Here is a 23604-nt window from a genome sequence, read left to right as displayed (position 1 = left end):
TGTTATCCATTATAAACGTTGTTGAAACCCATTTTCGGAGCGCAAATTACCAGTTGTACACGCTGTAAACGGAAGTTTTTAGCATTCTACCTGAAGACGCTGATCGCTATGGCGCCCTCCATGCAGCAGCCATGAAAAAGGTCCTTTAGCTTAGTCTCTGATTTATCATTATATGAACCGCCGACTATTCCAGCATATGTTTTAAGCAGCGGATACCCTTCCAGCTGCAAACCAGTACTGGGAAACACCCATAACACTCACATCACACGCACACTCACACACTACGGCCAATTTAGCTTATTCAATTCCCCTGGAGTGCATGTGTTTGGACTGTGGGGGAAACCGGAGCAGGAAACCCAAGAAAACACGGAGAGAACATGCAAACTCCACGCAGAAATGTGGCCCAGCCGTGACTCGAACCAGTGACTTCCTTGCTTAGTGGTGACAGTGCTAACCACTGAGCCACCGTGCCGCCATATAGCTGAATTTAGACCCATAAGCAGGCCAACACGGAATCTGCACGTGCAGAATTCCGCAGATTTTTTCACAGATTTTCCGCAGAATTCCGCAGTTTTTAGCCCATTATAAATTCTGCTTATTTACTTGAGTAAATGTGTAAATCGGAATTTATTCAGTTTTTATTCAGTAATTTATTACTTTTTATTTAATATATTAAAGTTTAAGTTATGATACTCCGCTGGATACTCCAAAAATAATTCCACAGAAATCTGCAGATTTTTACCAAAATTCTCAGCAGAAATCGCAAAAAACGTCCGCAGATTCCGTCTGGCTCTACCCATAATTAATTGCTATTTAATCGCATCTTTTTTGACAAATTCAGCATGTTGGGTGTAGACTCGTTCTGACACACTCAGCTTACAACGCAAACTGTATACATGGAGCAAAACCAACAGAATATGTTGATAAATACTGCTCTCCATCTGTTTATCCACACAGCTACAAGAACCCTAAATCTCCTGCCACCATGACTATTCTGGACATTGGCATACCGACAGGATTTACTGTGGAATACAACGATCTTGAGGAGGTAATGTGGTGATACTGTTATAATGAGGAGTAAATATTGCATATTTTATTGAGTGCTGAGGTCTGTCTAACTTTGTTTTCTTAATCGTTTAACTTCATAAAGAAATAGCGTGTATATCTTAGCCTGTTCAAAATAAATATTCTAGCTTTTTACCCTGGTCAGGTAATGCAAATGTTAGCATTATATTAGCCTGTTAACAGGCAAGTTCAGCCAAAAATTAGTGAATGAACATTTTTCTGATAAATTTAGGCCATCCAAGATGTAGCCCTACTGAAAAAACCAGCTTAAACCAGCCTAGGCAGGCTGAGAGCCCAGCCAAAACCAGCTATGTCCAGCTTAAACCAGGCTGGTCAAGCTGGTTTTAGCTGGATTTAGCTGGTCATTTTCCAGCCTGACCAGCTAAGACCAGGCTAGAAATGGCCAAAACCCCTCTAAAACCAGCCTGGTAGACCAGCTAAAATCAGCCAACCAGCCTAGGCTGGTTTAACCTGGATTTTTCAGCAGGGAGGTGACTTTTTTTATGGTCTTTGTTGATTCTTATTAGTGATTGCTGCTTTCAGTACCATGCTTCATGAAGCTTTGAAGCCTTTACGAATCAATAATAATTTGAATAAGTTGATCGGAGCGCATATATAATTGTGAAGATCATGTGATTTCTGTTGGCGCCAATGCTGTAGTGCAGAGCTATTCAATTGGCGGTCCGCAGGCCGAATCCGGCCCTCCAAACAGTGTGACCAAGATATCAAAATAAATTTAGTTCAGTCGACAAACTGCCGCTATGGTTATGAAGTCACGTGCATCTCTGTTCAATAACAGCACGAGCTGCAGTTAAAGGCTGCACAGAGTCATCATAAGCGAGTGGTGCAGGCAGCCGAAAACATGTTTGTAGAAAAGGCTATTTGTACAATGCACTGATATCGTTAATAGGGATGCAGCGATTAGCCGATTTCACTATTAACTGCGCTTTGATTCGTCACAGTTTATTAATCGTAAAGTCTTCTCTAAGCCGCATTTCTGTTGCACAGAACGAAACTGCTGCAAAATGCCAAGTTGCCTGTGCGCTAGTTTTAAGTTTGAAGTACACCGAGGCTAATACGCACGCACACAGGATTAACTACAACAGCGGCCGTTCCCATATCACGTCTTTTCCGCTTGCAAGTTTGTTATTTCTAATGTAAGAATATATGACAATATGCGTGCACAAGCGGAGCGACACGCCTGCGGCTTTACGGGCGCACACAGTAGAAAACATCTCACAGTTAGAGTTGTGCGTGCCTTTTAGTGCAATGTAAACAAAATATATGTTAGACGAATTATTATTAAAATGATTTTGTATGCATGAATGCAGATGACAACAACAGTTAATCTAAATAGCTACTGACCTAACATAAAGCTTGAATTTAGATTAGGTGTGATAAAACAAATTGCCATGGGTGCTGGGTTCGGCCCGCGGGCCGCCAAATGAATAGCCCTGCTGATAAAATAACATCATGAATCGTGCAGGTTCACTCAATTCGCCCCCCTGGTGGCAAATCTCCGAACAGGTTTCATAGTATTTTACCTGATCTTAAATCAGTTTTATAAGCTTGCAGACATTTTAATGAGATATTTGTAAAACAAATGGGTATATTATCAGTTAAAAGTCTCTTGTTGTCTTGTTTAGCAGATCCCACAATAGAATAAACAATATATAAGCCTGGAAAACTGACAAAATGAACACATTATGCAGACACTCTATATTTAATATTATTTAATAACACAGTAAGATAAGTGCATTTGGTTGACTGAACGTCTGCAGTGTGTTTGAAAAAGCCAAATGAATCCATAGGTATTTGTTGTATTTACATGGTTTTGACCAGCATGTGCTGCTTTTGAACACTTGAAAATATCGAACCATTTTGTGGTTCAACATTGTTTTGAAGCTTTGACAAGCGTAGTTTCTCCCATCACTAATTAATATAATGCAAGTCAGCAGCTACAGGCACTTTAAGAGTCCAAAAATCACACACATCAATACCTGACAATACATTGAGGTTTTATAAAGTGAAACTTTAAGTGGCCTGTGTTAAAAATGTAACAATATTTACCACTTTAAGTGTCTTGTACAGAACAATCATCTCAATTCATAAAACCTCAATGTATTGTCATTAGACTACTCGGTAATATAGATCTACTCTATAACAAAATTTGTATTTATTTCATAATTGACAAATGTTGCATTACATGATGATCCTTTTCTAGTGATGCTACACTATTTAAAGAAATGTGACTTGAAACGTGAAGCATCCTTATACAGACAGGGCATAAAGAATTTCAATAATATCAGTTTTTGTTTTTTTTAAATAACCTCTCATTCTGTTTTCCACAGTTGACCCGGGGGAAGGAGAAATACCTTGAGAAGTTTGAGATGGACAAAGCTCTTTCAGATCGAGGATCCCTCATCTTATACTTAAAAATGGTATTTCAGCAGACTGTGTTGATTTACAGTTGAAGACAAGATTATTAGACCTTCTGGGAATTCTCTATTCTTTTTACAAATATTTTCCAAGTGATGTTTAACAGAGCAATATTATTCACAGTATTTCACATTATAATGTTCTTCTGGATAAAGTCTTATAGTATTTCTGTTAAATAGTTAACCCAATTAACCTAGTTAAGCCTTTAAATCGCATTGGATACTAGTATCTTGCCAAATAACTAGTAAAATATTATGTAATGTCATCATGGCAAAGACAAAAGAAACAAGTAATTAGTAAAATTACATTATGTATAAAAAAATGTGCTGAAAAAAAAATCATGTTAATCATTATAAACCTTTTTATCAATGTTAAACAGCACTTGAGAAATATATGAAAGGGTGTTTAATTTTACAGGAGGGCTATTAATTTTGTCTTCAACTATATTTTCCTATAATAAAATGTTGAATTCTTGATTCTGATTGGTTGACTTGCCAGTGTAATTGCAGTTTATGTATATGCTTATTTCACGCGGCCGCCATTTGAAAGAATCAAAGCGAGGCTGCGGTGGGAAGAAACCTGGAAGTATAGGACGAGCACTGTAAACATTGCAGTAACATGCCGTGTACTATAAACCTCCAGCTGTTGCCGAGATTTCAAAATGCAGAAAATAGTGTAACCATCACTTTAATATTGTTTAGTAAGTTTATTTTAAACTATTAAAAGCAATTTAGCATCAAACAACATCACTATCTCAGTGATACGCTTAAGTGTCCTCCTAGGTTTCAGCTCATGTTAAACACATATTTTTTACAGTCATTGGTTAAACACCGTGAGGACGCTTTCCTGCTTCAGTCTATGTAGCCCGGTGAGTGATAAAACACTGCAGTCCTCTGCAGCACACCCTCGTGTTGTCTGTCATAGTGTTGTCCCGGTAGTGAAGTTTTAAACCCGGCTATTTCCCGCTAACATGGAAGCGCTGCTGAGCGCGGATGTCTCGACACAGGCCCGGATTGGCTAATCGGGAGGACCGGGAGAATTCCCGGTGGGCCGGTCGGTTTTTTGGCCGCGAGGGCCGGTGTCCCTAGCTCCAGAATCTGTTGCTCTCAGCAGTCACACTTTTTAAATTTATTTATTTACTTGACCAAAGCCTTTTTGTTCATTATGTTATCGCAACTCTTCTTTTTATCTATTTTAATGATAATAAAACTTAAATGTGTCTCCACTACATTCACAGCTGTTGTGGTCCAGTGGTAAGCACGTTCGATTAAGACTCCGCGGACCCGGGTTCGATCCTCGTTAGAGTAATTTATTGTTTTCATTTTTATTGTTAAGATATATAATACTGTTAGGGTTGTTGAACATTTGAAGTTCTGAAGCAGCTGTTTTCTCAAAAAAAAAAGACGTGATAGTGTAATTAGCAACTGAATTGGAAATGAGCTTATTTTAATATAGTCAGTCGTGAACTGAGGTGGGCCGGTCTGAGGCTTGAAACTCCAGGGCTGAAAAGGAGTCCCACTCCGGCCCTGTCTCGACACGACTGATCTTCACGGCTTCGCGCTTCCGTCTCCGTGTATCTGTGTTTGGTTTGCTCTCAGTTTACCGCTCTTCACCCAGTGCAAACACAGATACACGGACTGGAGCGCGAAGCAGCCGTCAAGATCAGTCGAGTCATCAAGCAGATCGCTCGGCTCGTCTGTGTTTGTGTTCAGTATACAGCGGTTGGTGAACTGATGACCTTCTCGGCCAATCACAATCATTTCTGTTGAACACGTGAACACAATGGCAAATCAGCGCTGTTTTAAGAAAGCCATCAACAGTGCCTTAAATGTTAGCAGGAAATTGCCGGTTTTTCTTTGTATTTAGTATCGTGACAAGTCTAATATAGTGAAAGAATCAGTTCATTAACTCGAGTTTGATGAATAGCATCTAAAACGTGTGTTTGGGAAAGAAAACGTTAGCTAACTAGTGCCATTTCCCTTAACTTAGCTGAAAATGAGCTCTGATATCCCTTTTTACATTCACCATTCATTCAGAAGGGACCTCCGGGTCACCTGGAAGGCAGAGAAATGCTAATTTTGTGTCACTTTATCTTCGCTGATAAGATATACAGCCAGGTACACAACATTCCTATGTAACTCCCAATGATACTTCCGGTTTTCTTCCCACCGCAGCCTCGATTTCGCTTTTGAAAATGGCGGCCGCGTGAAATCAGTCTATTAAGTGTTGCTGGAGCAAATGTTAATGCAGCTTCATGTCCAGAGTAACCATGAATTCACTTTGATTTCTTCTTCATTAGGTTTCTAATAAAGAATCAGAACGAATTGCCTTCAGAATGCACAAGATGCTCAATGTTGGGCTGCTTCAACCTGCTGCAGTCACCATATATGAGTATTACTCACCCAGTAAGCTGCTGCGCATTTTACACGACACACACACACACACACACACACATCTGAGACATAAAAAAAATCTAAATTTACATGCATATTTAATTTCATTATAAAAGGGAACCTAGTATGCAAAATCACTTTTATAAGGGGTACAAACACAGTTGTGTGTCAGCAGTGTGTGAATATCTTCAGCCTCTAATGGTCAACATGAATTAATTATATTTGTTACAATCACACTTGATAAAAACAGTCTGAGGAACACTTTGATTGACATTCTCCCTTTGTACATGCCACCAGAGAAGGAAAGCCGCGCCCACTAGTGGTATTATCTCTCCCTCATTAGTATAAACAGCTCTGAGTGAGAAGCAGCCGTCTGTTTATTAGCCATTAGAGTGTTTGAGCTGCTGAAGATAATGTCAGCATAGACTAATGCCGAGTTCAGACTGCATGATTTTCTAAGTAGTCGTGTCACAGATGTTTCACACTGCATGACTATCTGGGCTAGCGTTTTTTCACTGCTTTGTTTACACTGCAAGATGGATCGGCGACAGGGGCTTTCACACTGCATGACTTTACTATAGGAAGAATCGCTGACAACTTCATCTGACAGCCAAAAACACGTCAAATATCTTTTGTTATTAACTACATAACGAGAAAGAAGCCTGTAATTGGGTAGAAAATGTAGTGCTCACCTGGGTTTGAAGGGAATTAGCACTTTCTCCTCAACTTTCTTTCTTTCCGTATGAAACGTCAAACAGACACGGTTGCTCCTGTCAAACCTCCACTAGCTTTTCCTCTATTTCTTGTGTCCAAATAAACCGAAAATAAGTGCTTTTATCTTCTCCCTCGACCTCACAGGGCTCGAAATTAACTTTTTTTTTTTTTTTTTTTCAACTTCAAATATTTAGGAGCACCAAAAAAAATTTAGGAGCAACAGAAAAAATGTAGGAGCACCCACCAAAAATGAATAATCACCGCTGCAAATTGTTTTTTAAGGGATTTATTGTATTTTAAAACAACATCAATAGGACTAACAAAACCCAGAAACAACTATCTAACGAATGCTGAGATGACATTGATATTTGTGTGCAATAATAAAGGACTCGGTGTGTTTATATCACCCTAATATGACGGTCTATACACTATACATACACACATGTCTGTCCAAACAGCTTGAAAAGTAGATTTTTCACCATAGGTGCCCTTTAATAATTGTGTGTTTCTTTTCTTTTCCAGATGCACGCTGCACAAAGTACTTCCACCCTGAAAGAGAAGGAGTAATATACAGACTGTGTAAAGGAGACATGTGCCAGTGTGCTGAAGGTATTATTGTCAATAATTAATAAATATTATCCATATGGTGACATGGTGGCTCAGTGTGTGTGTGTGGGGGAATGAGTGTGTATGGTTGTTTCCCAGTACTGGGTTGCAGCTGGAAGGGCATCTGCTGTATAAAATATATACAGGATAAATTGACTGTTCATTCCACTGTGGCGACCCCAAATTAATAAAAGGGACTAAGACAGAGGACAATAAACGAATGAATGAATGATTATTATTGTTGCCACAAACTGCAGTACTGCAGTCGAGTAAAGAGGTCAAAGATTTAATCAAAGCACATTTTTTGCACTTAAATCAGCATGGCTTTAATGTACTAAAACTTTTTTACATCTAGTTTTAGGAAAAACTTAACTAGTTATGATTATTATTTAATGTGAAGTATTGTGCATGTATGAACATAATCTACTTCTCTGAACACAGAAAACTGCAGTTTACAGAAGAAAGGGGGTTTCAAAGATGAGGAACGGAATATAAAGGCCTGTGAATCTGGCATGGATTACGGTAAATATAATGAGTTCTGTGTGTGTATATTCATGTCATAGTTCCTGAAATGTAGATTTAGGGCCCTATCATACACCCGGCGCAATGTGGCGCAAGACACGGCGCAATAGTCTTTTAGTAGCTTCAGCTTGGCGCAAGAGTCGATTTGAGGCGTTGCGCTACGCTGTTTAAATAGCAAATGCATTAGCGCTCATTTGTGCGCCCATAGGCGTTCTGGTCTAAAAAGGGAGGCGTTCTTAGGCAGACAGCTGACGCGTTGCTATTTTGAAAAACTATAGTAGATTTTTCATTAGACCAAAACTAACCCGGTCTAAACTCCAGCGCAGAGTTGTGCCTCACGTACACACTGCTTAATACGCACAAGAGAGCAATAGGCAAATATCTTTACATATGAAAAAAATGTAAATATTAAGGATATATTTAGGATATAATAAGAATAGATATAAAATATAAAGGATTAAAATATTACAAAACATATTATTTTCTGGCCTACATAAATATGAAAAATCACTGCTTTTGTCTTCTTCATCTCGGGAGGCTTTTTCAGTTCATTCATAACAATTTGCTTTTGTATAATGTTATTATTATTAGCAGTATTATTTAATATATCCATATTTATATTTGTTTTATTAAAAACAAGCTTAGATTTGCCCACCTGTCAGGTTTTAGATCATATGGGGCACAGCATGTGTTTTAGGATATAACTCAGGTTTTTGAAGACATTTTGTTATTATTATTCATTTATTCGTTTGCTGGAAATTAGAACGGAATTTAGAAATAGTTTTAAAACGAATATTTGCGCTTAACAAACAAAAGTTTTTATTTATAGGCTAATTGATGTCTGCGTGTAAAGGTTTCCCTATCCAAGAGCGAATGTGAAAGTGATCCATTATCTCTCATTCTCACGCAGTAGATGCTCTGTTTAACAGTTTTCTGTTAAAAAACTGTCAACTGTGAACTGTTTGCTTGTGAAATGCTCATTTTTTTCCACTTAGATTTACTTTGCATCCTGTAAATAGCGATTGCGCTCTTGGCGCTACGCAGCTGACTCTTAAAGGGAATGGGAGATGAGACTCTAATTGGTTTATTCTCAAAACACACCTATAACTCATTAAGAAAATAAACTCAACCCTTTTAGACCACGGCGCAAGGCAGATTTCCCGTCCTTGAATTAGCAAAAACGCGTCCTGACACGCCCTGAAAGCGTTTGCACCCTGCATTTTGCGCTCTGCGCATGGACCGTCAAAATAGAGCCCTTTATCTCAAGAGCCCACATGACTACACATAACCATTTTTGTGCGTGTTTCAAATTGAACTGTTTATTAGATTATTACTGTTTTATTTTGTTATTTACTTATGTGAATGTACTTTTTGTTTGCAATGCCATGGCCAAAGTAGCAATGGACAATAAATGGATGAGTATGAGTTGATGATGAGTTGAGATGGATAATGTAAATCACTGAAAACATTTAGTCAGGGCAAGTGTTTAGTTTTTGTTTACTTTTTGCTGTATAATTTTTGGGAAATATACAGTTTTTTTGTGCTGCATAACATGAGGGAGTCAGTTTGACCGTTTTGTTGTTCTGAGGCCAACAGTTCTTTTAGCTTTAGTTGACCTAATGTTGGACCCGAGCTAATGCTAAAGCTAACCTGCATTTTTAACAGTTTACAAAGTGAAAGTCAAGGACATGGAGCTGGCAGCGGACGCTGACATCTACCAAATGGAAGTGGAGCAGGTGCTGAAAGAAGGTACGGTTTATTACGTTTGTGTCCGATTCTGGTTAAAGGGATAGTTTACCCAAACACAAACATTTCCTGTTCATTTACTCACCCTTGAGAAGAGCTTGAGCTGAATCTGTGGTCCTTGTTGATTCATATAATTAAAAGTAAACAGACACAAATAAGAATAAATCAAGAGTCATGACTCACTGTGACCATGGAGGTCTTTGGCCCGTGTAAGAAACTGAACATTATTCAATATTATTGATCTATTTCCAAGATCTATTTAGCCAGGCTGTGGATTGAGGCTAATAATATTGTAAATAATGTTCAGCTTCTTACATGAACTGATTGTTTCACTTCACAAGAGCTCAGTGTGTCTTCAGGAGCCATGCCTATTGGTTTAGACTTGTTTGTATGTGTTTATTTTTAATCTAAAAAACCTTTCACCATTCACTGCCATCATATGAATCAACAAGCATTCAGCTCAAATCTTCTTTAATGTTCTACTGAAGAAAAAAAACCCATCTACATCTTGGATGGCCTGTGGGTGTAGTCAAACGGTAATTTAACAGCAAGCTTTTGGGTGATCTCTTTAAATGCAATGTCCTCTCAAACACATACCTATGTGAATACTATGGTGAAACGGATCACATTACATTTTTTTGAGTCACGGTCACGGATAAGACCAAAAAGGATCAGCAAAAAGGGGAGGAGACAAACGCAAATTGCTTTTTTATGTATTACAATGGTAGCATACTGCAAGAAACTTCTGGTAATTCAGAACTTGTCATTTTAATAAATAATTAATATCAGGAAATATTATCTTGCTTATAATGCTAAATGTATACATTTAACATTATTATCTTGTCTAACTTCACATTTATTTTTAATCTGATTTTCAATTAATAATTCAATAAGTCAATGTTAGATGTGGGGAAGCAGTGGCGCAGTAGGTAGTGCTGTCGCCTCACAGCAAGAAGGTCGCTGGTTCGAGCCTCGCCTCAGTTGGCGTTTCTGTGTGGAGTTTGCATGTTCTCCCTGCGTTCGCGTGGGTTTCCTCTGGGTGCTCCACTTTTCCTCACAGTCCAAACACATGCGGTACAGCTGAATTGTCCGTAGTGTATGAGTGTGTGTGTGTGAATGTGTGGGTGGATGTTTCCCAGAGATGGGTTGCGGCTGGAAGGGCATCCGCAGCGTAAAAAGTTGCTGGATAAGTTGGCGGTTCATTCCACTGTGGCGGATTAATAAAGCCGACTAAGCCGACAAGAAAATTAATGAATGAATGTTAAATATATCATTTTTGAAGAATTATTTAACACAAAATTTTTGATGGCTGGTTGTTGCCACCTATTGGTTAAACAATATAATTACCACAACTTTAATTTTTGACCGTCAAGTTGCATTAAATGGGGATTTTAAACTGTTTATATCTGAACTAAAAACTGTTATTCCAGTACTTCTGTGTTGTTTGCCAGCTTGTAACTCAGAAATAAAACAGGCAGAAAACTTAAAATGACTAAAGACTCTTTCTCTGTCAAACGCAGTTGTTGGTTATGCAGATTTTGGTTATTAATCTGGGGGTCACATTATACCCCTAGCAAATACTAAACTGCACTGCTATAAATTTTTTGCTCTGTCTTACAGGAACTGATCAAGTTATTGAGGGACAAGTGAAATCATTTTTGGGTCGTCCAAGTTGCAAAGAGTCTCTAGGATTTGTTCAAGGAAAATCTTATCTGATCATGGGCAAATCTACAGATCTGCCAAAACTTGGAGGAAGGTAGGTGTCATGAATCACATCACCCACATTTATGGATTTAACAAGGATGTTTTTGGCTTAAATGGCCTAAAAAATAGATTTTTTTTTCAAATGTTTATGAAACAAAAATAAATCATGTTTTTTTAGGAGTTCCCCTTTTTATTACCTTTGATATACTTTTTTTTCCTGCTGAAAAAAAATGAAGTTGGATTTGTAAGGGTCTTAATGGTTCTGAAAGAAATTAGATCGATTAAGTTTTGTCGCTTGGTTCTCAACTCATTTGAAAAACATTAAATCACAATTAAGTACATTTACACACAAATGTACTGATTTTACTGGTTAGAATTTGCTGGTTTTATTGTCATTTCAAGTGGAAATCCCTACAATCCTTCTGTGTTGGTTTCTATTGTTTTTTCCAGCAGTGCTGTTATTGAACACTATATTGGAAATGCGTGTCTCGTTCATTCTGACTGTTTTATCCTCTCATTTTCTGCTGTTTTTAGTCTGCAGTATATCTTGGGAGAGCAGACCTGGATTGAATACTGGCCAACAAGTCAAGAAAGTAAATCTGCAGAGCACAGAGACCGGTACATCGGCATCACTGAACTCGAGAACATGCTCACCAAAGAAGGATGTGCAACATAATTGTCTACTGATTACAGAGAGTATTTTCACTTTCAAACTTTTGTTAAATCTCAATATTGTTTTTTTCAAAAATACTTTGTAATTTGTATAAACTGACTGAATAAAAATGGTAAATGTTATTTTTTGACTCTTTATTCAAGAACTATTGAACAGTTATACACCCTAAAATAAGTGTGGTCACCAAACATACTTATGAACTGAAAGGTAACACATTTAAATTCAAAGAAGTTGTGATAAAAAAGAAAAAATAAACAAAGTATGTAATTTCAACTAAATTATTAGTTGAAAAATTAGTTATTGTAATTAGTTATTATTATTTATGGTTCTCTTGATTTATTTCACTTTAATGAAAAAAAAGTTTTTTCCGAACATATTGTTGTTCTACATTAAAATTATGATTTGTTTTGTGATATTTTAAAACTTCATATCATTACAATAATATTTATAATATTTATATCATTATAATAATATCCTTTTTTTAAAGTAAACCCAGATCTCCTTAAGCATTCATCGTTTTCAATATATTTATACTTACAGTTTTTCCGAAGCGTAAAAAAAAATGTTGGAACGATGCTAGTTTTATATATATATATATATATATATATATATATATATATATATATATATATATATATATATATATATATATATACCAGCAAACAGAATTGCAAACAATTCTGCTGTTGTTTATATGCAGTTATATATATATATATATATATATATATATATATATATATATATATATATATATATATATATATATATATATATATATATAACTGCATATAAACAACAGCAGAATTCAGAGCTCAATCCTAAATTAAACGGATGAATTATTTTTTTGTCAGCTGATGTCATGCAGTTAAACTCCCTTCCGCTGTCCTTTGGTAAGCTAAATCCCTTTATTAAGTACGCTTTAAATACGTTTTTGGGGGGTGAGGGAAACAACTGGCTATATAGTACATTTTTAAGGAAATACTCAAGTAACTCAACCCATCCTAGCAAACATTTAGCAGCATGTTACCTCAGATGTCTCTGTCTTACCTTATTTGAAGTTCCAGCCAGTGAGAGAAATTGTTTTTTATTCCAAATTCATTGAATACGACGGTTAAAAACACTGTTACACATTACATGGCAGTTCCTAGATTCTGTCTTGATGAGGACATCTGCTGGTTACGGCCGTGTAATTTCAACGACGAATGTTTTCAAGTGAACCAAACTGACGAACTACTGCTAAAGCGCATGCGCAAAATAATAAACCGTTGTTCGCTGTTGTGAATGCTTAGCTTTGTGTTTGTTCGTGGTGCTAAACTTAGATGTAGGCCTACATTTATTTTCGTTAACTTAAACGGACCACATGATAAATAAATCAATAAATAAATGAACAAATCAACTAAAACTTTATTTTATACATTTGCGGATTCAGAAATATACTAGTAACCTGTAATGTTGTGAAACCTAATCCTAGATAGAACATATAAACTGCGACTTGATGCATTTATAAATGTAAAATCTTATAAAATAATAATACATAAAATAATCAAAAGGTAAAATACTAAATAAATGTTCTGTGCGATGTAGTTCAAACAAGTAGTGCTGTTTCATTATGGATTTTTGTTGTTGTTGATGTATTTCATACCCAATACAATGTGATTATCAGTTCAAAATTCTTTCATTTACCAAAACTGCTCAAAGTATTAAATGATAAATCGAATCAAATGGTTCATCTTCGTGTTCCAGCGGTCCAGGGTTTAAGAAGATTGAATATAATGGCCTTAAATACAGTAAAACTGACACTTGCTTTCAATTCTCATGTGACATTCACAGATACAGTACAAAGCTTTATTTCATATCCTGAGTCGATTTTTAAATCTAAATGCTAAAATTAAAATGCAGATCAAAATAAATGTAATATTTCTTTATAATACTGGATGATAGATGGATGTTTCTAATGTTATTTAGTGCAGCAATGATCCAAACAAGCTGTTTTTTTTTTTTGTTTTTTTTTTCGTCGTTCATGTTAGAGAGCTCTTTTTTTAATTGAGCAATTGCGGTATCTAATTTCAGGCTTACTATGAGTTTGCATATGAAAGTCACAAAGAATTTTGTGAAATGCTGTAACATCTGTGTGGAGAAATCAGGAAGTGTGCAAAAAGTTTATAATGATTAAAGTAGCTTATTTTAAAACTATATTTTAAAATTGAGAGGAAAAAATATGCAGCATTATCAACAATCTCAGAACAGATTAAGGGGAGACAACTGAATTTAAATTTTCAAAGAAACTATGGTAGTAACTTTCAGTTTTTATGTCATTATCTCTTTAGTGGACCTTATGGTTTCAGATGATGTAGTTTTTACATTTTTAGCTCTTCCACAAGTCGTCTTGTTTAGCCAAGATTTCCACCTGCTATTAACATATGATCAAATTCAAGTTTGCACATTATTGAAACTCTTGGTTTTTAATTTTTGGAATAATTGTGCATTCATTTCAGTTTTTGTTTTGTGAAATTTACCATTTTGTACATCAATAAATGAATGAATAAATGTTCTGCATGATCAAAAGTTTTTTTTGGGCCGTTTATATTTCCAGCTTTTTAATCCGTTTTGTGTTTTACATGGTGGTTTTGGCATATAAGATAAAACTCAATTGAAGTTTTGTAATGGGACAGTTAGGCTTGTGACGGTATTAAATGCTCTTGTTGTGATTAATTCCTGAGGCTTTTATCACATACAGTATTATCACAAATCAAATTACAATGTTTATAAAGTTATTAAAAGTCGAATGCAGTAAAATGCAGTTTCTCAACAATGAGAAAAGGCCAGATTTATTACAGTTACAGTTAAATCTGAAGTGTATTAGTTATTAACTACATTTTAATAAAACAATTATTTTATTTATTATTTTCATTAAATTAAATTAATTTAAATTCATTAAATTACTTTAATTACTAATTAAACTAAATACTAACCATTGGAGGTGTATAAAAGATCAGATTAACGTTTGAAGATGTTCATGTTCATGATTGGGGTTGGAACTGAACTTTAAAGGACACCGGCACTCCAGGACCAAGTTTTTGCACCCCTGCCTTGATCATTTTAAGTTCTATCCACTTAAATTTGTCAAAAGCTAATAAGTGAACTTCCTTCATGTTGCCCAAATACAAACCAATTGTGTGGAGCATTTATTACAGTGAAATGAATTTAACTACCATGATTTCTCCTCAATATACCCTGCCATTACTTTGAAGACGAGATGCAAACAAGCCATATTGTGAAATTGGGTGGAGAAATTAAGATTTCAATGAGACAGTTGCACAACAAACACACACACACACATACACACACACACTGATCTTCTGCTTGATCACGGTTTGGTTCCTCCACTGGAGTTACTCAGCATTCACCTCTAAGGTCACTGATGGTATCTTCAACAGAGATCAATCTATCATTATATTTTAGTCTCGAACACGGACAGATCAATGTGAACACCATGCATGTGGACGTATTGACACTGACTTCAGTCATTCTTTGCTTTCCTTGCCTCGTATTATCTGACCCACTGTAAGTACAATCATTTTATTAAGTGTTAATTTTATGAAGTGCTTCTTGATGTTGATGTATACAGGATATATGAATAAACGACAAATAGGCGTCAGCATACACACATTTTACAGTCTTTCTTCAAGAAAAATTGTATATTTATGTAGTTTTAAGTGTAAATGTTGAAGGGTTTTACCAACTTTATACATTCTGTCACTGTTAACATTTGGGTAACACTTAAGTTTAGGTCACAATGCATGCTATTAACTACTGGCTTATAACCTGCCTATTATTAAGATATTAACTGTCCATTGGGAGTTATAAAGTATGATCTTATTCTGAAAGTATGATCTTATACCCTAATTATACTTTTATTAGGGATTCAGATTAAGATAAACCCAACTCATACCTTACTAACTATTAATAAACAGCCATTTATTAAGTTAATAGTGCTTATTAACCGGTTGTTAATATCCTGAATTGTGACCTGAAGTGTTACCAAAGATTTTTCTGTATTGTACTGTAAAAATGTCCTGTGGTGTGACAGCAAAATTAAAAACAACTTCTAATACTGATATTCATCTTGATCTTTATTGTTGGACACCTTTTATTTTCATAGTACTGTTTATTTATCAATACCTTACCCATCTATGAAATATGTTTATGGTTTTTTTCTGCTATAGTGTATATGCATCTATTATCTAGTTTAAACTGTATAATTTGCCCATAGTAAGTACGTCTTGTTGGAGCCATTTGTGATATTTATATATATTTATGTTTTATTTGTTTATTTGTTGCATGATTGATTAAGATTAACGGTCCCACTTTATATTAAGTGTCCTTAACTACTATGTACTTGCATCAAAAAATAAATACAATGTACTTATTGTGTTTATAATGCATTTGAGAACACTTGTGGTGCTTCTGAGTTGGGATAGAGGTTGGGTTATGGACAGGTTTGGTGGTGTGGGTAGGTTTAAGTGTGGGTTAAGATGTAGGGAATGGTCAGCAGTGTATTTACAAATGTAATTACAAAAGTTAATTACAGATGTAAATACAAACAGGTATTTAATCAAGCATAAGTACACAGTAAATACATGTATTTACACAATAAGTACATTATTACAAACTATTAGTTCCTGTGTAAGTACATATTAGTTAAGACCACTTAATATAAAGTGGGACCAGATTAACAATATTATAAAGTATTATTCTGTGTCACTAATCGAGTGGTTTAATGATATAGATATACTCCACCTACATGTCACGTCAGCTCACCTGCTTACGTAAGGGCTCACAGGTGATGGGTGATCAGCTGGCAGGAGTAGCGGGGAAACAGTTTTTTGACCGTGTTTGTTTGTAGTATTTGTAAGTAAATAAAGTTAATCTTGAGATATAAATGCTTGGACGCGTCATGAACATCACTGCTCCTGTCAAAACGGCTCCGTAATAACTAGAGGATGCTGGAGACCGTTCTACTTCTGTATATTATAATGTGATATCTTGCGTAATGTAATATCATGCTTGTATAACCTTAGTAGTTATTAACACACCTTCTTTGTATCCATAACACTACCTCTGTCTGTATATTGTTACGCGTGTGTATATTATTTATGCATGTTGCACTATTTTTTTGCACTGAGGTTAGATGTTAACTGGGTTTTGTAAAAAAATAAATAAAATAAAATAAATAAATAAATAAATAAAAATCTGCATGCATTGTCAGACTTGTTGGACATTTTCAATAAATAGGGGTGTCAACAAAGGACAATAAATCTTTTTTTTTTTATTTATTTGTTCATTATTATTTATAAGCGCTGCACCACAGGACAGTTTTTAGATTTTAATAAACAGCAGTTTTTATAATTAGGGTCATGGAAAACAAAAATGTTTAACTTTTAACTGCAATTTAAATTGTTAATGCTAATTATATTAGTTTTTATCATGTGTGACAGTGAAAATGGTCACACTTTACAATAAGGTTAATTAGTTAATGTTAATTAATGCATTCACTAACATGAACAAACAATGAGCAATACATTTACAATTGTATTTGTTCATGTTAGTTAACGTTAGTTAATGAAAATACAGTAATTCATTGTTAGTTCATGTTAACTCATGGTGCATTAACTAATGTTAACAAGCATGGACTTGGATGTTAATAATGCATTAGAAAATGTTCAATTATGATTAATAAATGCTGTACATGTGTTGTTCATGATTAGTTCATGTTAGTAAATACATTAACTAATGAAACCTTATTGTAAAGTGTAATCGAAAATGCAACGTCACAATATCAATCAACTATACAGTGTCAGAATCATGGGCGTTGCTAGGCCTATTTTAGGGGCCCCCTATATTTCCACTCAGCCCCCCTTAAACTTTTGTGATTAGCTCATAAACTGTACACTAAATTATCGCCACAGTCCCCTTTAAATTTGATAAGTAAATGGCGGCAGGATTCGGCTCCTCCCCGTATTTTGTTTTTCATTTGATCAGCAAACTACAGCAGTGGATGGCGAGAGAACAAGGTGTGTGCTTATTGATTAATTGTTATAATATCTGCTTCTTTGCAGTTCTTTGATATGCAGTAGATAATCTTGTGTCACCTGTATCTCAATGTAATAAAGGAACAGTCGGGTTATCTCTGTGTTCACCTCATCAGCACAGCTGTTTCCTCCAGCGAAAAATGTAACTCTGTCGCTATTTTTATTTCATTAAACACTTTTGTTTGTGCGGCATTAACTATACCAGGGGTGGCCAACCCTGTTCCTGGAGAGCCACCTTCCTGCAGATTTTAGTTGCTAACCATATCAAACACACCTGAACCAATTAATTAGGACCTGAACACCACGTGATAATTACAGGCAGGTGTGTTTGATGTGGGTAGCAACTGAAATCTGCTGGAAGGTGGCTCTCCAGGAACAGGGTTGGCCAACCCTGAACTATACCATACAGTCTTACACAGAAAGGATTAAATAGTCATAGTAGCACTTAGAGAATGTACTCGTTTTAACTGTCTCTGACAGAGATAGAAGCATTAAATGTTGTCTTGTATTAAAAAAATACCTATTTATCATTATCATTCAGATCGTGAAATATGTGAATTAACCTGTACGTTTAAAAATATATATAATTAGTAGAGTGGCAGTTTATTTATTTCATCCATGGAATCAAAAAATGCACTAGAATATATAAAAAGTGTTTTTTACTACAGTAAACTCAAGTGCCTGTGCCTATGTAACACAGTGGAATACTAGTATACAAGCCATATTAAACAAACATTAAGTGTATTACTATTAAATTACTACTTATGAATTGTCATATATATATATATATATATATATATATATATATATATATATATATATATATATATATATATATATATATATATATATAATTTTTTTTACCTTTTATAAGGAGTAACAATTTATAAGTAGTAATTTAATAGTTTTTTTTAAAAAATTATCTTTTTCTTTTTTTTACGTTTTATAAGGAGTTGAGCCCCCCTAAAACTAAAATCATAAAACCGCCCCTGGTCAGAATTATTAGTCCGCCTGAGTTATTAGTAGATTTTTCCCCAATTTGTTGACCAGAATTTTATCCCAATACACTTCTAATCATAATAGTTTAATAGCTTATTTCTAATCACTAATTTATCTAATCTAATCACTAAACACTAGCACATAGTATTTGACTAGATATTCTTCAAGGCACTAGTATTCAGCTAGGGTAAAGTTAGGGCAATTAGGCAAGTTAATGTATAGCAGTGGTTTGTTTTGGAGACTATCCAAAACAAATATTGGTTAAGGGGGCTAATAATATTGACTTTTTAAATGGGTTTAAAAAAAACTGATTTTATTCACCTTATTCTTTGCAAACGAGCAGGCGCAGCTTTTTGCTAAATCTTTTTGGCTTGACTTCCAGTCTCATTCACTTCCATTCATTTTTAGACATTAAAAACTGCTCATTTTCCTTTTTGATGTTGCAAACTGATGTTTTCTTATCATATTCTTCTACTTGGTCTGTATTGTCATGCAAACATTTGTTTGTAGAGCAAGAAGTTTGACCGTTTTCTGCCGTTTACTATTCCTAGTCATTTCTCCCATAGGCGACTGAATCGGAAGTTCTAAGACAATCGCGAAAACAGGCGCACTTCCGCATTTCAGAATAAGGTCAATACTAGCTGAAATAAAACAAGACTTTCTCCAGAAGAAAAAATCCTGAATCTGTTAAACATCGTTTGGCAAATATTAGAAAGAGAAAGCGGAAAACAAAAACACAGGAGAACTAATAATTTTGTGTCTCAAATTGTCTCATTCTCAGATATGTGCTGTCGGCTCCTAATCTACTGGGAGTGGGTTCATCTGCAAAAGTGTTAGTGGAGGCGCAGGATTACACCGGTAAAAGCCTGGACGTAAAGATCTCTGTAAAGAACCATCCAAAGAAGAACCTGGACATCCTGTCAAAAACAGTGACACTGACCGCGCAAAACAGTTTCCTGATCCTCACAGATATAAAGGTCAGAACTCCTTAACCCCTGGCTAAGTGTATTGATGATATATCATATGGTGATGAGAGGTCATCTTTACATCCAGTCTTTTTATCTTCAGATGTAACTAATTGATTAATCTTCTGATATTTAGATCCGTGATGATCTGAACTTCTTCTCTGATGACCCTCTGGAGAAGCAGTATGTGTATCTGCAAGCTATTTTCCCGACTCACACTCTGGAGAAAGTGGTCTTGCTGTCGTTCCAGTCTGGATATTTGTTTGCACAGACTGACAAGCCCATCTACACGCCTTCTAGCACGGGTATGAGCTGGTCAAACTTTTCAAAAGAGTGACGAGTTTTCTGTGACGCGCTCCTGATATTGTTTACCGCTACTCTGAATATTCAGTGTGGCTTAGTAATAAGTGAAATTCCTGCTCGCCGCCCGGCCAACCACTACATACACTTCTAACTGGCGAATGAACTGGGTTGACTGCTGTTGTGTCGCGGTGGGCGCGCTCGTGATTTCAAGAGGCGTGGCTTTGAAACACAGTCCCTCCCTGCTGTCCAAAGCTAATATGCTATCCGATTAGCATTTTGGCAGATCAGCTACTGCACTTTTAATTTTTTGCATTAAATTCAATGAAAGCCAGGTGGTTTGAGAGTGTATTATAGAAAAGTGTTATTTTGTAAATTGTATATGTATTTTTTCCATGAAATGGCTATTGATACGGTAATAAGCTCTAAACTCGCTTAAAATACATGCATTGTATTGTGCATGAAACAAAGCTAACTTGACGTATTTTGCAGTGAATTACAGGATCTTCTCTCTAACCCCGGATCATCTTCCGTTTGATGGAGCTTCGATCTCTGTCGATATCATGGTACTCTGATACGCACTAAAATTAAAAGCATTGATGAACATATTGTGAGGTAAAGATCTGAAATCTTCAAATTTGTTGCATTTTCACTGTTCATCAAGAACCCTCAAGGCATCACACTGGAAAGGGATAAATTCATGCCAAGAGGAGGCATCGGGACCGAAAACTTCGCCCTGACTGAACTCGCCAGGTTTGTTCACTGTTGAAATGTAATAAATACATGAATCTAAAGCAACAAATCATTATTGTGAAGCGTCCTGTAGGAAATATTCATTTACTCACTGTATATGTTCATGTGTGCCCATATATCAGGTTTCTGTATGGATAAAGATCATAAATAAATAAGTCTCTTTGTGTTTGACTAGTTGTGTTTATTCTGTAGTGCTGGGGTTTGGAAGTTGATTGCCAGATACACAAACACACCGCAGAAAAACTTCACCACTGAGTTTGAGGTTAAGGAGTACGGTGCGTTTCTGCCTTCTGGTTCTGTTAAAACTCTGTAAAATATTAAATATTAAATTTAGAGGATTGTTTTGTTCCTGTAGTGCTGCCCAGCTTTGAAGTCAACTTGCGTCCAAGCAAACCTTTCTTCTATGTGAACCAAGAATCTCTGACTGTGGACATATCAGCCAAGTACAACTCACCATCACTGCTTTTCTTTTGTCCTTTTTTTTCGTTTGTCCGTCCTTTCATTCACCAGCCTATCAGTCCGTTCATCCTTCCTCTCGTTCATTTGTCAGTCCTTCCTTTCAATTGTCCTTTTGTTTGTTTGTTTTTTTATTCCTTTTTCCTTCCTTTCATTCTTTTGTCCTTCCTTTGTCCTTTCTTCCTGTCGCTTGTCCTTTCTTCCCTTTATAAATTCTTCCTTTCGTTCCTTTGTCCTTCCTTCCTTTTCAATCATCGTACCTTCCTTTTGTTTGTCCGTCCTTGCTTTGTTCGTTCTTTCTTTTGTTCATTAGTCCTTTTTGTTAGTTAGTTCATCCTTCCTTTCGTTCGTTTGTCCTTTTTGCTTGTTTGTCCTTAATTTTCTTAATTTGTCCTTCCTTTCGTTTGTTTGTCCTTTCTTCCTTTGTCCTTCCTTCCTTTCGTTTGTTCGTCCTTCCTTTCGTTTGTTCGTCCTTCCTTTTGTTCCTTTGTCCTTCCTTCCTTTTCAATCGTCGTTCCTTCCTTCCTTTTGTCCGTCCTTCCTTTTGTTCCTTTGTTCTTCCTTTCATTTGCTTGTTTGTCCTTTCATTCATTCATCCTTCCTTTTGTTCCTTTGTCCTTTCTTTCTTACTTACTTTCGTTCATCCCTTCCTTTGTTCCTTTGTCCTTCCTTCCTTTTCAATCGTTGTTCCTTCCTTCCTTTTGTCCATCCTTGCTTTTGTTTGTCCTTCCTTTCGTTTGTTTGTCCTTCCTTTTGTTCCTTTGTTCTTTCTTTCATTTGTTCGTTCGTCCTTTCATTCATTCATCCCTCCTTCCTTTTGTTCCTTTGTCCTTTCTTTCTTACTGTCGTTCATCCTTCCTTTTGTTCCTTTGTCCTTTCTTTCTTTCATTCATGCTTTCCTTCCTTGTTTTAGTTTGTTCATTTATTACTAATTATTTTAGTTTAGTTTGTATGTTTTTTTGTTAGTTTGTTCTTTGTTTCTTATCTGTTTTATTTTTCTCTTTTTGTTTTTTATTTTTCTTTGTTTTATTCTTTCATTTGTTTTTATCTTTGCTTAGTAGTTGATCTCTTGTTTTTTCATTAGTTTTTTTGTTTGTTATTTTTTATTTCCTTTTTTACTTTATGTATGTTCCTTTTTTGTTTATTCTTCTGTTTTTCTTCAATTTTTATCTCTTTAATATTGTTGTTTTTTCATCTGTTTCTTCTTTCTTAATTTATTTCTTTTTTTTTTACCTACTGTAGAACGAAATAATTTCTGTGCCTGTTATCATTGTAGATCTATTGCACATCCTCAAATATTTTCTTTTGTCAGGTATTTGTTTGGTAATAAGGTGCGAGGAAGTGCATTTGTGGTGTTTGGATTGGTGGACGGTGAGAAGAAGATCAGCATGGCGGCTTCACTGCAGAGAGTTCAGGTCAGTTTATTTATAAAAATAGTGATACTGTGTGCGTGTATATGTTGTATGCTCTGCAATATTTTAATTTGTTTATTCATATATATAAATATATATATATTTATATATATATATATATATATATATATATATATATATATATATATATATATATATATATATATATATATATAGTTTTTTTTGAAAATGGTTAATGTGTAAAAATATACTGCATTATTTGTAATACAATAGAAAGTGAAAATGTAGATGTATTTTAAAAAACGTATTCAAACATTTCATATATCATACTAAATATATAAACTATATTTTTGCATGCATAAACAGAAAAAACAACAATTGATCTAGTTGATCTACTATTACTACTATTTGTGTGTGTGTGTATGTGTAGATCTATGATGGAGAAGGAGAAGCCGAGCTGACGAGTGAAATGATCAAGCAAACCTTCCCAGAAATCCAGGAGCTGGTTGGGAAATCCATCTACATTTTAGCCAGTGTTTTAACAGAGTCTGGTGAGAGCATCTGGAGTTTTCTATGAGCTGATCTTTTACATCATAGCAGTGCAGAAGAGACTTTAAAAACCTGCAATATGACATAAAACTTGACTTTAACTCATAAAATGACTGATTTGTGTGTCTCAGGCAGTGAAATGGTGGATGCGGAAAAGAAAGGCATTCAGATTGTGACGTCTCCATACTCGATCTATTTCAAACGAACACCGCAATTCTTCAAACCCGGGATGTCCTTCGATGTCTCGGTAAAACA

At 35.4% G+C, this 23604-nt stretch overlaps 2 protein-coding genes across 4 annotated transcripts in view; both read left to right on the top strand.

Moving 5' to 3' along the window:
* c3a.1 (complement C3a, tandem duplicate 1) overlaps positions 1–11984 on the top strand; it is a 46756-nt gene extending 34772 nt beyond the window's left edge. For 2 of the 3 annotated variants that reach the window (NM_131242.1, XM_073910440.1), the window contains 8 exon segments: positions 958–1048; positions 3417–3506; positions 5804–5909; positions 7134–7220; positions 7659–7739; positions 9405–9488; positions 11106–11241; positions 11724–11984. In NM_131242.1, the coding sequence (NP_571317.1) occupies positions 958–1048; positions 3417–3506; positions 5804–5909; positions 7134–7220; positions 7659–7739; positions 9405–9488; positions 11106–11241; positions 11724–11865 (817 nt within the window). In that variant the 3' untranslated portion in view covers positions 11866–11984. 3 annotated transcript variants of the gene reach the window in all.
* Positions 11985–13880: 1896 nt separating this feature from the next.
* c3a.5 (complement C3a, tandem duplicate 5) overlaps positions 13881–23604 on the top strand; it is a 46891-nt gene continuing 37167 nt past the window's right edge. The window contains exons 1-10 of the mRNA XM_009295246.4: positions 13881–15426; positions 19735–19930; positions 20055–20223; positions 20711–20784; positions 20883–20971; positions 21164–21246; positions 21327–21414; positions 22740–22842; positions 23231–23351; positions 23481–23596. Coding sequence (XP_009293521.1) covers positions 15284–15426; positions 19735–19930; positions 20055–20223; positions 20711–20784; positions 20883–20971; positions 21164–21246; positions 21327–21414; positions 22740–22842; positions 23231–23351; positions 23481–23596 — 1182 coding nt within the window. The 5' untranslated portion in view covers positions 13881–15283. The remainder of the gene's footprint in view (positions 15427–19734; positions 19931–20054; positions 20224–20710; positions 20785–20882; positions 20972–21163; positions 21247–21326; positions 21415–22739; positions 22843–23230; positions 23352–23480; positions 23597–23604) is intronic.

This window comes from Danio rerio, chromosome 1, assembly GCF_049306965.1.
Source record: "Danio rerio strain Tuebingen ecotype United States chromosome 1, GRCz12tu, whole genome shotgun sequence".
Taxonomy (NCBI): Eukaryota; Metazoa; Chordata; class Actinopteri; order Cypriniformes; family Danionidae; genus Danio; species Danio rerio.
This window is presented reverse-complemented; position numbering and strand designations above follow the sequence as displayed.